The sequence below is a fragment of the Rhinoraja longicauda genome, chromosome 5 (genome assembly GCF_053455715.1).
Source record: "Rhinoraja longicauda isolate Sanriku21f chromosome 5, sRhiLon1.1, whole genome shotgun sequence".
In the NCBI taxonomy this organism is placed as follows: Eukaryota; Metazoa; Chordata; class Chondrichthyes; order Rajiformes; family Arhynchobatidae; genus Rhinoraja; species Rhinoraja longicauda.
This window is the reverse complement of record NC_135957.1, coordinates 42,772,427-42,785,109: the sequence shown is the minus strand read 5'-3', so window position 1 is coordinate 42,785,109 and position 12,683 is coordinate 42,772,427. Positions and strand designations below refer to the sequence as shown.

At 39.0% G+C, this 12,683-nt stretch overlaps 1 protein-coding gene across 5 annotated transcripts in view; it reads left to right on the top strand.

The window, feature by feature from the left end:
• agbl5 (AGBL carboxypeptidase 5) overlaps positions 1 to 12,683 on the top strand; it is a 92,821-nt gene that overhangs the window by 42,852 nt on the left and 37,286 nt on the right. For all 5 annotated transcript variants that reach the window (XM_078399353.1, XM_078399352.1, XM_078399354.1 and 2 more), the window contains exons 11-12: positions 174 to 397; positions 9,653 to 9,859. In XM_078399353.1, coding sequence (XP_078255479.1) covers positions 174 to 397; positions 9,653 to 9,859 — 431 coding nt within the window. The remainder of the gene's footprint in view (positions 1 to 173; positions 398 to 9,652; positions 9,860 to 12,683) is intronic.

Genomic DNA, 12,683 nt, shown 5'->3' with positions numbered 1-12,683 from the left:
TGTATGGGTTCCCTCTACTTGTTGCTTTCTAAGGTTAACATGGTTTATTGTCATAGACGTTTGAAGAATAAACTTTTAGAAAGTAAAGCACTTAAATTCATTTCATCATTACAGATAATTGCAGATAATGCAGATTTAATCAAACATTTAAAAAAAATGTTCTCTTTGCTTAGTGGGATAACATCTTCAGTCTCGGAAAATTCACTCAGTAAAACCAAGAGTAATGGGATTGGGAATCACGGAAACGGTAATGGGCACCAAAATCCATCACAGATTAAAGCATCTCCCAGTTTCACATTTGGATGCAGCTCTGGACTAACCAAAGGGATTTGTATACCAGCAATACCTAATCATAATCCTCCAAAAGGTGGCCACAAAACACTGGGTCCAGTGAGAGGTAAGATGTCCCTTGCACTGTAAGTGGCTACTGGAAAAGTAGCTTCTGTGTTAACCCTTTATGCAGAATTCACTGAGTGGATGTTGATATATCTTTACATCAAATTGTTTTCAGGTATTTCAATTTGTTAGAGATATTGTATTTATGTAACATAAAATGTATATTTCTTGGAACATTTAAAATGATTTGGCAAGGAAAAGACGAGATTGTTTTCACTTGGGGAAGGAAAATGATTGTTGAAACATTGGTGATGGGGAGAATAAAAGTTTAGTCATGAGTTCTATATTACCATCAGTGCACTTAAGAGTAAAATCTCCCTTGTCCGTCTAACTTCATCGGTACTCTGTACTGATTTCCCTTGGCAAGAATATTGAGGTACACTATGATTATTAATTGATTACTAAGTGGTTCAATTTTTTTTTTCTTAAGTTTTGTTGTCAGCTTGCAAAAGATACTTGTGGATGCAAATACCCTTTAATAATTGGCAGCTCTGATTCATGTGAAAATTAATTACCCAGAGTCTCTATAAATGCAATGAAGACTTAAGAGGATCTTGAATTTGTTACTATCAATGTGAATAATCATTAACTTTTTGTTTGTATGCAGTATAAATATATTTATAATGTGGTAATTGCTATAAACATCATTTTCTAGTTTCAAATCAACTTCAGGGCATTGCACAAAAAATACAGACCTGCATTATAATTGTTTTCAAATAATATTGCTATTTCTGGCCATGCCTTTTATTTTCTTTAATAATTGGTATGGCTTGAGTTTTGTAGATTTAGAATTTCATTCATTGACCTTGAATCCTGAAATAAGGTACAAGGCTTTTTTGATATTTAGGAATACAAACCTTTGCATGTATTCAGTGAGAGTCAAGGTACTATAGATATTGTTGCTATGCCGATCATGCACCAGTTTTGTGAAATGTGAGAGGAGAGAATATTAAAAATGACTTTGTTACATCAATTAGAATTGAAATGTCTAAAACAAGAAAAAATATGAGGGCTAGCATAAATTAAATACAAATCCTCTCCAGGTTATGACACTCCAAGGACTGATCATAACGTAAATTGTTAAAATTTGGAAATGAATAAAGAACAGTGTATAAGAGAGGAGCACAGAAATAACTGTGATGGCAGAGCGAGCAGAAGCAGGAAGAGCAACTGCAAGTCGGCCTCATTGACTCGGGGAGCAAGCGAGTCAACTCAACATCCCAGTTCCACCCGGCTTGGAAGCTCGGGCTGGAGGGTGTGGGAGTGAAGGCAAGCAGAAATAACTCATTCCCACCTTTAGAAGATGCCTGGAGCAGCCGGCAAATGCATGATGCCTGTGTGCCAAATGCTCATTCGTATGTACAGGCTGTCCTTGAATCAGGCATTCATAACATGAGGTGGATCTGCAATATTAAGGGAATGAAGTGACAGCTAAAATGCAGTTTCTGGCCATTACTGCTACAAAATAAAATGTGTGTTTTGAAATGAATTACAGGTTATATTTCCTGATTCAAATGGTTTTCCTCTTTAATGCAGAATATCACATTTCTAATAAATTGCTGATTGATGTGTACTTCCCACTTACTGATTTGATCTAGTCTGCAATTAATGTCTGTGACTTCTCTCTCAATAGTAGTGCATTGACACAGTCATTTGCAGTTACATAAATAGCTACACAACAAGGAACCAGGCCCTTCAACCCAACTTGTGCATGCTGACCAAATCAGCATTTTGAGCTAGTTCCATTTGCCTGCATTTGACACATATCCCTCTGAACCCTTCCTAGGCATATAACTGTCCAAATGTCTTCTGAAAGTCACATTTGTATCTGCTTCTATGGCTGATACGGACTCTCCTCTGAGAGAAAAATATTTCCCCTGAGATCCCTTTCAAATCTCTCTCATCTGAAGCCTCTGCTCTGTGGTTTTGGAATCCTCTATCCTGGGAAAAAGACTGAGTGTTCATTTTATCCATGCGTCTCATGATCATGTACATCACAATAAGGTCACTCTTCAGCCCATCCAGCCTCTTCCTGTAACTCAAGCCCTGGTAATATCCTGGTAAATCTCTTCACCACCCTATACACCTTAATGATATCATTCCAAAAGTTGGGTGACCAGAACTGTGCACAGAACTCCAAATGTGGTCATCAACAACTTGTACAGATGCATCATGATATCCCAATGTTTGTGCTCAATCCCCTACCTAATGAAGGCTAACCAACCAACTGCCTCTTCACAACATCCCAACCAATTTACCAATGTTGGGGAACAATGCACATGTACTCACAGATCCCTCTGTTCTGCAACACTCTCCAGGGCTCCACCATTTATATGCAAGTCCTACCCTGGTTTGACATATCAAAGTGCAACAACTCACACTCACCCTTGTCAGAATTAAATTCCATTTGTCGTCCCTTGGCCCAACTTTCCAACTGAAATAGATCTCGTAAACTTGTCGGCATGCAGTGTACCACTCTTTTTGGTAGTCTGCAAATTTACTAACAATATTAAGTACATTGTCATCCAAATCGTTAACATGCTAACAAACAGCAAGGACCAAGCACTGACCCCTATGGCACTCTGCTGGTCACAGCCTTTCAGTCAGAAAATACTGCGTGGTTTACACATCCTACCCCTCGCTCTGTGTCTGTTTCCCCACTCCTTTACCTTTGAGGGTCTCCAAGTTACATACTAGGGTCTCCCTGTCCCAAACCTCACTCTGGGAAAGGCTGGGAACTGTTACCTTGCTCGCTCTATTGTGGTTCTCTACGTCGTCTCACTCACTATCAGAGGTCTCCCTGTTCAAACCATTTGTTCTGGGCAGAGCTAAGGTCCGTCTCTCCCACTCCCTCTGTTGGTGGTTTCTGCCCCAGCCTTCACTTTGCCCGGGATCTGGGGAGAAGGGAGGGGTAAGGGTCCTGGTCTCACCCGTGGGACAGGGAAGTGTACAGGGCATGGGGGAGGGAGGATGTATGTTATGAATATGACCTTAGCGTGCACTCCACAAACCTCTTCAAGAGGTAGACAAACATATGGGGGGGGGGGGGGGGGGCACTACAGCTGAGAGAAACGGTGGCAAAAAATTACATTGAATAGCTGAAGGTTGTTGTAAGTGCGTATTTTTTGATCTTGAACTTGTGGTAAAGCTTTTTTTAAAGAAAAATATATTTTGGCATTTGTTGGCAGATTGATAATAATGTTAGTGATTTCTTCTTGGAGCAATGCATTTACTTTTAAGGAAATATTTCTGTACGTTTACTCGACTCTACTTTGTAGATGTGGCACTAAGCCATGCGGCCCTTCGAGCCTCTCCCATCATATCATCATATGATCGTGGCTGCTCCTTGATCTCAATACCATTAGCACTTAACTACTCAATGCAAATAGTATTTAAGGAGTGTATATGGCCTAGGCATGGAAGGCCATGGACCAAATGCTGGAAGATGGGATTAATATGGATGGGTCCCCACTGGTCAGCTAAATGGCCTAGTTCCAAGATGTATGGTTCTATGACTATCACTTTATTACCACACTCTCCTAATATCTCGAGATGTCTTTGTGCCTCTGTCAATAACCTCCTCAAATATATTCAGTGACTTGGCCTCTACATTCTCCACAATATTCTGTGGCAGGGAATTCCAATGGTTCAGGGTGAAAAAGTTTCTTCTCTTGTGGGTCCAAAAATTCTTAACCTGCTCTTGAGAATGTAACCAAGATGTCTTTAGTAATCTTATGGACCAATAAGTCCTTTTATTCATTTAGGATTAAGAAGTCCTAAATATCTTGTCTTGTGCCTTGCGATACTGCCTGATCTTAGTGTTTTAAGATTTTTAAAATTTTATTTTGGATTTGCAGCATCTGGATATTTTGTTTTTGCATTGGCTGCATCTGCCTGATTGCTTCAAACTCTATTTCTGTACTCCTCTGATTCTTCAATACTGCATTAGTTCTTTAAAAAGTGCTTGATTCACCTTTTAACAAGTTTGTGGTAATCCTATTATTTTTTTCTTCTACAGTTTGTTCCCATTATAATGCGAAGCATACCACCACATCTGTTTTTAAAAAAAATGTTGATTATGCTTTATAAGTGAAGGCCCTTGATGCAGCTGGACATTTACATACAGTGCCCTCCATAATGTTTGGGACAAAGACCCATTTGGCCACTCAAGAATTGACCATGTTTTAGTTTTGAAAACCTCCTTTGGTGCTTTAGCAGTATGTTTGAGATCATTGTCTTGCTGTAGAATGAAGTGCCAGCCAAAGAGTTTGAGGCATTTGTTTGACCTTGAGCAGATAGAATGTGTCTATACACATCAGAATTCATGATGCTACCATCATCGGCAGTTATATCATCAATGAAGATAAGTGAGCCAATACCTTCAGCAGCCATACATGCCCAGGCCATAACACCCCTACCACCGTGTTTCACAGATGAGGTGGTATGCTTTTGATCTTAGGTAGTTCCTTATCTCCACCATACTTTGCTCTTGCCATCACTCTGATACAAGTTAATCTTCATCTCATCTGTCCGCAAGACCTTTTTCCAGAACTGTGGTTGCTCTTTTAAGTACTTTTGGCAAACTGTAACCTGGCTATCCTATTTTTACGGCTAACCAGTGGTTTGCATCTTGCAGTGTAGCCTCTGTATTTCTCTTCATGAAGTCTTCTGTGGACAGTGGTCATTGACAAATCCACACCTGACTCTTGAGTGTTTCTGATCTGTCGGACAGGTGTTTGGGGATTTTTCTTTATTATAGAGAGAATTATTCTGTCATCAGCTGTGGAGGTCTTCCTTGGCCTGCCAGTCCCTTTGTGATTAGTAAGCTCACCAGTGCTCTCTTTCTTCTTAATGATGTTTCAAACAGTTAATTTTGTTGAGCCTCAGGTTTGGCTGATGTCTCTAACAGTTTTATTCTTGTTTCAGTCTCATAATGGCTTCTTTGACTTTCATTGGCACAACTTTGGTCCTCATGTTGATAAACAGCAATAAAAGTTTCCAAAGATGATGGAAAGACTGGAGGAAAGACTAGGTGCTAAGAGTGTTCTTATACCTGCATTAAGCAGGCATTTAAACATACCTGAGCAATTACAAACACCTGTGAAGCCATGTGCCCCTAACATTATGGTGCCCTGAAATGGGGGGGGGGGCGGGACTATGTATAAACATAGCTGTAATTTCTACATGGTGAAACCGAAATGTATAAATGTGGCCTTTAATAAAATCTGACAATGTGCACTTTAACGCCATGTGGTTCTTTCTATTACAAATCTCAAATTACGGAGTACAGAGGCAAATAAATAAATTATGGGTCTTTGTCCCAAACATCATGGAGGGCACTATAAGTTCAGGCATACAAGCTATTTAGTTTTGTAAGACCGAACATTAACGATGCTGGTTAATACACAAAAGGGCACAGAGTGCTGGTGTAACTCAGTGGGTCAGGCAGCATCCCTGGAGTACATGGGTAGGTGACATTTCGGGTTAAGACCCTTCTCCAGAGTTCTTCAAAAGAAGAGTCTCAACCCGAAATATCGCCTATCCAAATTCTCAAGGGAGGCTGCCTGACCCACTGAGTTACTCCAGCACTTTGTGTCCTTTAAAGCCATTTCGTATTGATGGTGTTGTAATTTGGCGCAAGTAACATTTGATGCTGCTTCACAGCGAATTAAGATTAGGATGCTCCGGGACTTGGAAGTAATAGCAATCTTATAAATGTCAAATTTGAAATAATGCAGGAAAGCAATTCCAAAAACAAATTAAACAAAAATATTGGAATGCATAGCCAAGTACAGTAACATACAAACTGGAAATGCTAACACTAGAGGGCATCTCACAGAGCACTTTTGAAATGCTCTGTGCAATTCATGTCTCAACACTACCTGAACAATGTGCAAAGATGCCAAGACGGGAGAATATGAGGAATAGTTCAAAATGTAAAATCTTGAACTCTGAAGCACAATGTTTGAGAAGGATTAATCCCTGCAACTGTTCAATCTTTAGACACTGCATCAAGATTAATTCACTAAATTGCTCTCAGGTATTGGCCCTTGAGGGAAAACAATAAACTTAGCTTCATCCTAACTGTATTAATTTTAAAACTTGGATAGGTTTATTAATATTAATACTTGGGAGAGCATATTTGGGCATGGCCCCAGCTTAGTATATGTTTTTATCTTGCATTATGACCATTTTTGTTTGAATAAATGCCATTTCAGAAATAATGATGCTGGGTTTGACTTTTCAGCTTTCATCCAAAGTGATACAGTGAGCAAGTTATTATATTTCCTGTTGTCTCATGGGCAACATCACAAATCTTTCAAGAGTGCATTTGTCAATATAATTGAGTGGAAGAGAGAAGGAAATAGACTCATTATTGAATAACCATTTTAGTGCTGATCTATATTGAACTACTTGATCGATCAGTACAGTTTCTGATAAGTACAAATACATTTTACTCCTTGTTTGAGTATGTCTTTTTTTTAAAACTTGAACACAGTTGCAAAGCTCCTAGGTGGAGTCCATTGGATCCTCATTTGGATAGCAGAAAGTAGAGTGAATAAACTAGCTAACTAAAGATTTTCCGCTTTGGAATTGTTGGAAGAATTTTATTCTTTTGATACATTAATCTTTGACTTGCTGATTTAGTTAATTACTTACATTTCTTTCAATTTACATTCCAGCTCGTCTCAACTGAAAATACTGAAGCTAATCATTCTGAGTGGTTACATGTAACTATCATTTAAATAATGCTGTATCAAAGATTACACGATTTTTAGTAGTGTTATCCATGTATCAGAGAACACAGAATAAATATACATATTTAAGTGGAAAGTTTGTTATTGGCATTCTTTGGCCTCATCAAGAAAGAAACATGAAAACTGTCTATATTTCTTTCAGCAAGCAAATATCAACTACATGCTGATCTACACTACCACATAGTCACATACATATGTGTTTTGTGCAAATGTATTAAATTCTGGAAACATTTGAGGTCTTGATTATTTTGTTGCTTTAGTGTCACATTAGAGCACTGAATTAGAGGATCCATGTTGATCATTTAGTATTTGGAGCATTACATTTAAATGGGAATGCATATCGTGGATATATTATGGAGACTTAAAAAACTACAGATGCTGAAATCTTAAGCAAAAAAAATAAAGTGCTGGAGGACCTCAGCAAATCAGGTAGCATCCGTGGAGGAAAAGGACAAATATTTTTTTGGTGAGGATCCTACTTCAAACTGATGGTATAGATAGAGAAAGCTGGGGGCACAGCAAAGCCTGACCAGCAATGTGGAGGAACATATTTCTTGTATAATGTTAATTGAAATATGGTTGCTTTGTTATTCAGAATTATGGTTTTAATATAAAAAGTAAGATATATGGTAATACTTATAATTATGCAACAAGCTAATTACAATGCTCTCCAAAGAACAAAGACCCATCATTTATTTATTTGCCTCTGTACTCCACAATTTGAGATTTGTAATAGAAGAAATCACATGTGGTTAAAGTGCACATTGTCAAATTTTAATAAAGGCCATTTTTATACATTTTGGTTTCACCATGTAGAAATTACAGCAGTGTTTATACATAGTCCCCCCATTTCAGGGCACCATAATGTTTGGGACACAGCAATGTCATGTAAATGAAAGTAGTAATATTTAGTATTTTGTTGCAAATCCTTTGCATGCAATGACTGCTTGAAGTCTGCGATTCATGGACATCACCAGTTGCCATCTTTAGCTTATGCTTGTTTTGGGGGCTAGTCCCCTTCAGTTTTCTCTTCAGCTTATAAAAGTCATGCCAATTGGGTTCAGATCGGATGATTGACTTGGCCGCTCAAGAATTGACCATTTTTTAGCTTTGAAAAACTCCTTTGTTGCTTTAGCAGTATGTTTGGGAGCATTATCTTGCTGTAGAATGAACCACCGGTCAATGAGGTTTGAGGCATTTGTTTGAACTTGAGCAGATAGGATGTGTCTATACACCAGAATTCATTGTGCTACTACCATGAGCAGTTGTACCATCAATGAAGATAAGTGAGCCAGTACCTTCAGCAGCCATACATGCCCACGCCATAACACCCCCACCACCGTGTTTCACAGATGAAGTGGTATGCTTTGGATCTTGGGCAGTTCCTTCTCTCCTCTATACTTTGCTCTTGCCATCACTCTGATATAAGTTAATCTTCGTCTCATCCGTCCACAAGACCTTTTTCCAGAACTGTGGTTGCTCTTTTAACTACTTGGCAAACTGTAACTTAGTCATCCTATTTTTGCGGCTAACCAGTGGTTTGCATCTTGCAGTGTAGCCTCTGTATTTCTGTTCACAAAGTCTTCTGTGGACAGTGGTCATTGACAAATCCACACCTGACTCCTGAAGAGTGTTTCTGATCTGTTGGACAGGTGTTTGGGGATTTTTCTTTATTATAGAGAATTCTTCTGCCATCAACTGTGGAGGTCTTCCTTGGCCTGCCAATCCCTTTCAAATTAGTAAGCTCACCAATGCTCTCTTTCTTCTTAATGATGTTCCAAACAGTTGATTTTGGTAAGCTTAAGGTTTGGCTGATCTCTCTAAAAAAAATTATTCTAGTTTCTCAGTCTCATAATGGTTTCTTTGACTTTTATTGGCACAACTTTGGTCCGCATGTTGATAAACAGCAATAAAAGTTTCCAAAGGTGATGGAAAGACTGGAGGAAAGACTAGATGCGGAAAGCTCACTTATACCTGCCTTATGGAGGCAATTAAACACACCTGAGCAATTACAAACACCTGTGAAGCCATGTCCCAAACATTATTGTACCCTGAAATGGGGGGACTATGTATATTTCTACATGGTGAAACCAAAATGTATAAAAATGGCCTTTAATAAAATCTGACAATGTGCACTTTAACCACATGTGATTTTTTTTTTCTATTACAAATCTCAAATTGTGGAGTACAGAGGCAAATAAATAAATGATGGATCTTTGTCCCAAACATTATGGAGGGCGCTGTATGTAGTCTAGTTCGGTAATAATTGTATCTCCATGATAATTTCGTGAAATCTTTCGTTTGAAAGCTATGAAGAATAATTACCTAAATTACCACACAGATTGCAAAAGGTGAGACTTGAAAAGAACATTGTGTATCCACGTGAGCTTTGCATAACCTGAATTTCTATAGTATTCCAATTAAAAAAATTTAAGACAAATGTTGAATTAAAAATTACAATTCATTAATTTTGTAGCTTTTGTGTTTTGTTCGCTTAGAAACTAGAGCACAGGAGAAGCGTCGTCAGCATCAGGCTATGCTGCGAGCAACAGGAGTCAACACTCCCAGCTGCCCACATGGTTCTACCACCTATCGACTCATGCAGTGCCCTTCAACTGTCACCCTCGGATCCTCCAGAGACCCATCTCAAGTTCAGCCTTCCAGTTTAGGGTCTTGTACTCTTCCAACGTCCTTCAACATGACAGGTTTGTATACAATCACAACTCAAAACATAACCAAATATTGTCCAACTCTGAAATCCAACTCCAAGCCAATTCTGTTGAATGAAGCCTTAACCAAAAACCTGTCACCTCTGCTTCATCCGAGTATTCCTTCCCTGGGATTTTTGAATGAAAGGAACAGCATTTTGGGACCTTCATGTAGAATCAAGAGCCAGAAAGGAAGGGAAAATCAGAATTGAGGAAATAATGTGACTAACGAAAAGAAAGTATACTTCAACCTTCATAGTTTCATTAGAGAAACTTTTCCAAGAGTGAGGGACCAACATGATTTTATTGTTTTGAGGCTTTCCTGATATAACAAGTGGTTGTGCATTCAGTTCCACAAACTGATTAAAAGGTATATTCCACCGCAAATGTAATATCTAATTCATCTTTTTTCCTCATCTTGGATATTTGTAAGTAATATTGCACTAGAAGTGTATTATTTTCAATGTTGACAAATTATTAAAAAAATATAACAATCACTTTGAAAGACATTTTATAATTGTCCCAAGTACCATAGGGAGAGTGAATTTAATCTTTCTGATATTTCTGCATGTATTGTCATGATTTGTGTGTTTAACGTATCCAAAGGGAAACATATAAACTTATTTGTATATAGGTTTTAATATTGTTAAGAATGAAATTACATAAGATGAGTCTAGAATTTGTTTCTTTAAAGCATTATGTTTTTTTTGTTGCATAATTGCATATTAATTGTTTTCATGCACTTTGATACTTGTTACCTACAGGACTGGGTATTACTTACTGATGCAATGTATTTTCTATTTAACATTTAAGAAATAATGTTCGACACAAAATGCTGGAGTAACTCCACGGGTCAGGCAGCATCTCTGGAGAAAAAGGATGGGTGATGTTTCAGATTGGACGGAATCCTTCTTCAGATTGAAGGTAGAGGGGGGAACTGGAGGTAGGAAAAGGCCAGAACAAATCAGGGCTGGCAACAGATGACCAAGGAAGGGTGGAGCCCATCATGGCCCATTGTTGGCTGGGGAAGAGGTAATAATGAGAGCTGTACAGGAATGCAAATAGTGGAACTGGTAGGGACGACTAGAGTGGAGGAAAAGTGGGGGGGGGGGGGGGGGGGGCGAGGCAGGGAATGCAGGGGTTACTTGAAATTAGAGAAATCACCTTCATACCACTGGGATGTAAGTGAAATATAAAGTGCTGTTCCTCCAAATTGCAGATCTCTGTAATTTCAAGTGATACCTGCATTTCCTCCCTTCCCCTCCTTCCTCCCAGTTCCACTGTTTGCATTCATGTACAGAAATTCCTGCACTGTTCGCATCCCTGTATCCCCTCTTCCCCAGCCAACATTGGGCCATTATGGGCTCCACCCTTCCTTAGTCATCTGTTGCGACCCTGATTTGTTCCGGCCTTTTCATACCTCTATTTTCCCTCCACCCCCTCACATCTACCTTCAAACTGATGAAAAGTCACCCATCCTTTTTCTCCAGAGTTGCTGCTTAACCTGCTGAATTATTCCAGCACAATGTCTTTGGTATAAACCAGCATCTGCAGTTCGTTCCTACACGTAAGAAATAATGTTCATGTCCCACCCACCCTCCACCAAAGTCAATGAGTAATGGTCATTGTATTTTTATTTCTGAGACTGTAATCAGGTCATGTATTGGCACCTCTGCCTATTGTCATGCAAAGAACTTTCTTAATTTGGAAGGGAATTGAGCAAGTGAAGGTCATTAGGAATTGAGCCCGATCCAGTCCCCACATTCATTTGCACATCCATTGCAGCTGATTGTATTTAAAAAGGTGTTTGACCTTTCTCTTTGCTTCTTCCAACTTGTCTTTGGGAATGTTGAGCTCAGTTGCAGTGCGCCCTATGTCATTCCAGCTGAAAGTAGCCAGTTAGTGTAGAACAAAATAGCCTGGTTTGGAGATATAGATGAAAAACGTTATGTTCATATGTTGGAATGGCATGTTTATACATTAGAATGACAATATACTGCTAAAGTATAATGTATGTACACACTCACTCACACTAAATTATTCATTTTGCATATTGTCACCCCTAGATCTGGAAGTAATGTGAAAGGATAAAAGTTAACAATTTAACATTATTATTTCAAGAGGTAAAAATCAGGTGATTACAGAAAAGCAGCAGAATAGCAGTATTAGCTGCCATATGGCATAGTGGAGAAGCAAATACTGAAATATACTGTCAATTATACTGGACCACCTATATTGAAGCAACGACCAAGAAAGCACACCAACGCCTCTACTTCCTTAGAAGGCTGAGGACGTACGGCATGTCCCCAACAACTCTTACCAACTTCCACAGATACGCCATAAAGAGCATTTTATCGGGATGCATCACAGCTTGCTTTGGTAACAGCTCCATCCAAGATCACAAGAAATTGCAGCAAATTATGGACGTGCCCAGACCATCACACAAACCAACCTCTCTTCCATTTACCCCATTTATATCTCGCGCTTCACCCACATAATCAAGGACGAGTCGCACCCTGGCCAATCCCTCTTCTCCCCTCTCCCACCAGGCAAAAGGTATAGAAGTATGAAAACGCATACCTCCAGATTCAGGGACAGTTTCTTCCCAGCCATTATCAGGCAACTGAATCATCCTATCACAACTAGAGAGCAGTCCTAAACTACTATCTACCTCATTGGTGACCCTCGGACTATCATGTATTGGACTTTTCTAGCTTTACTTGCACTAACGTTATTCCCTTGTGTATACATGGTAAATGGCTCGATTATAATCATATCTTTCCGATGACTGATTAGCACGCAGCAAAAGCTTTTCACTGTA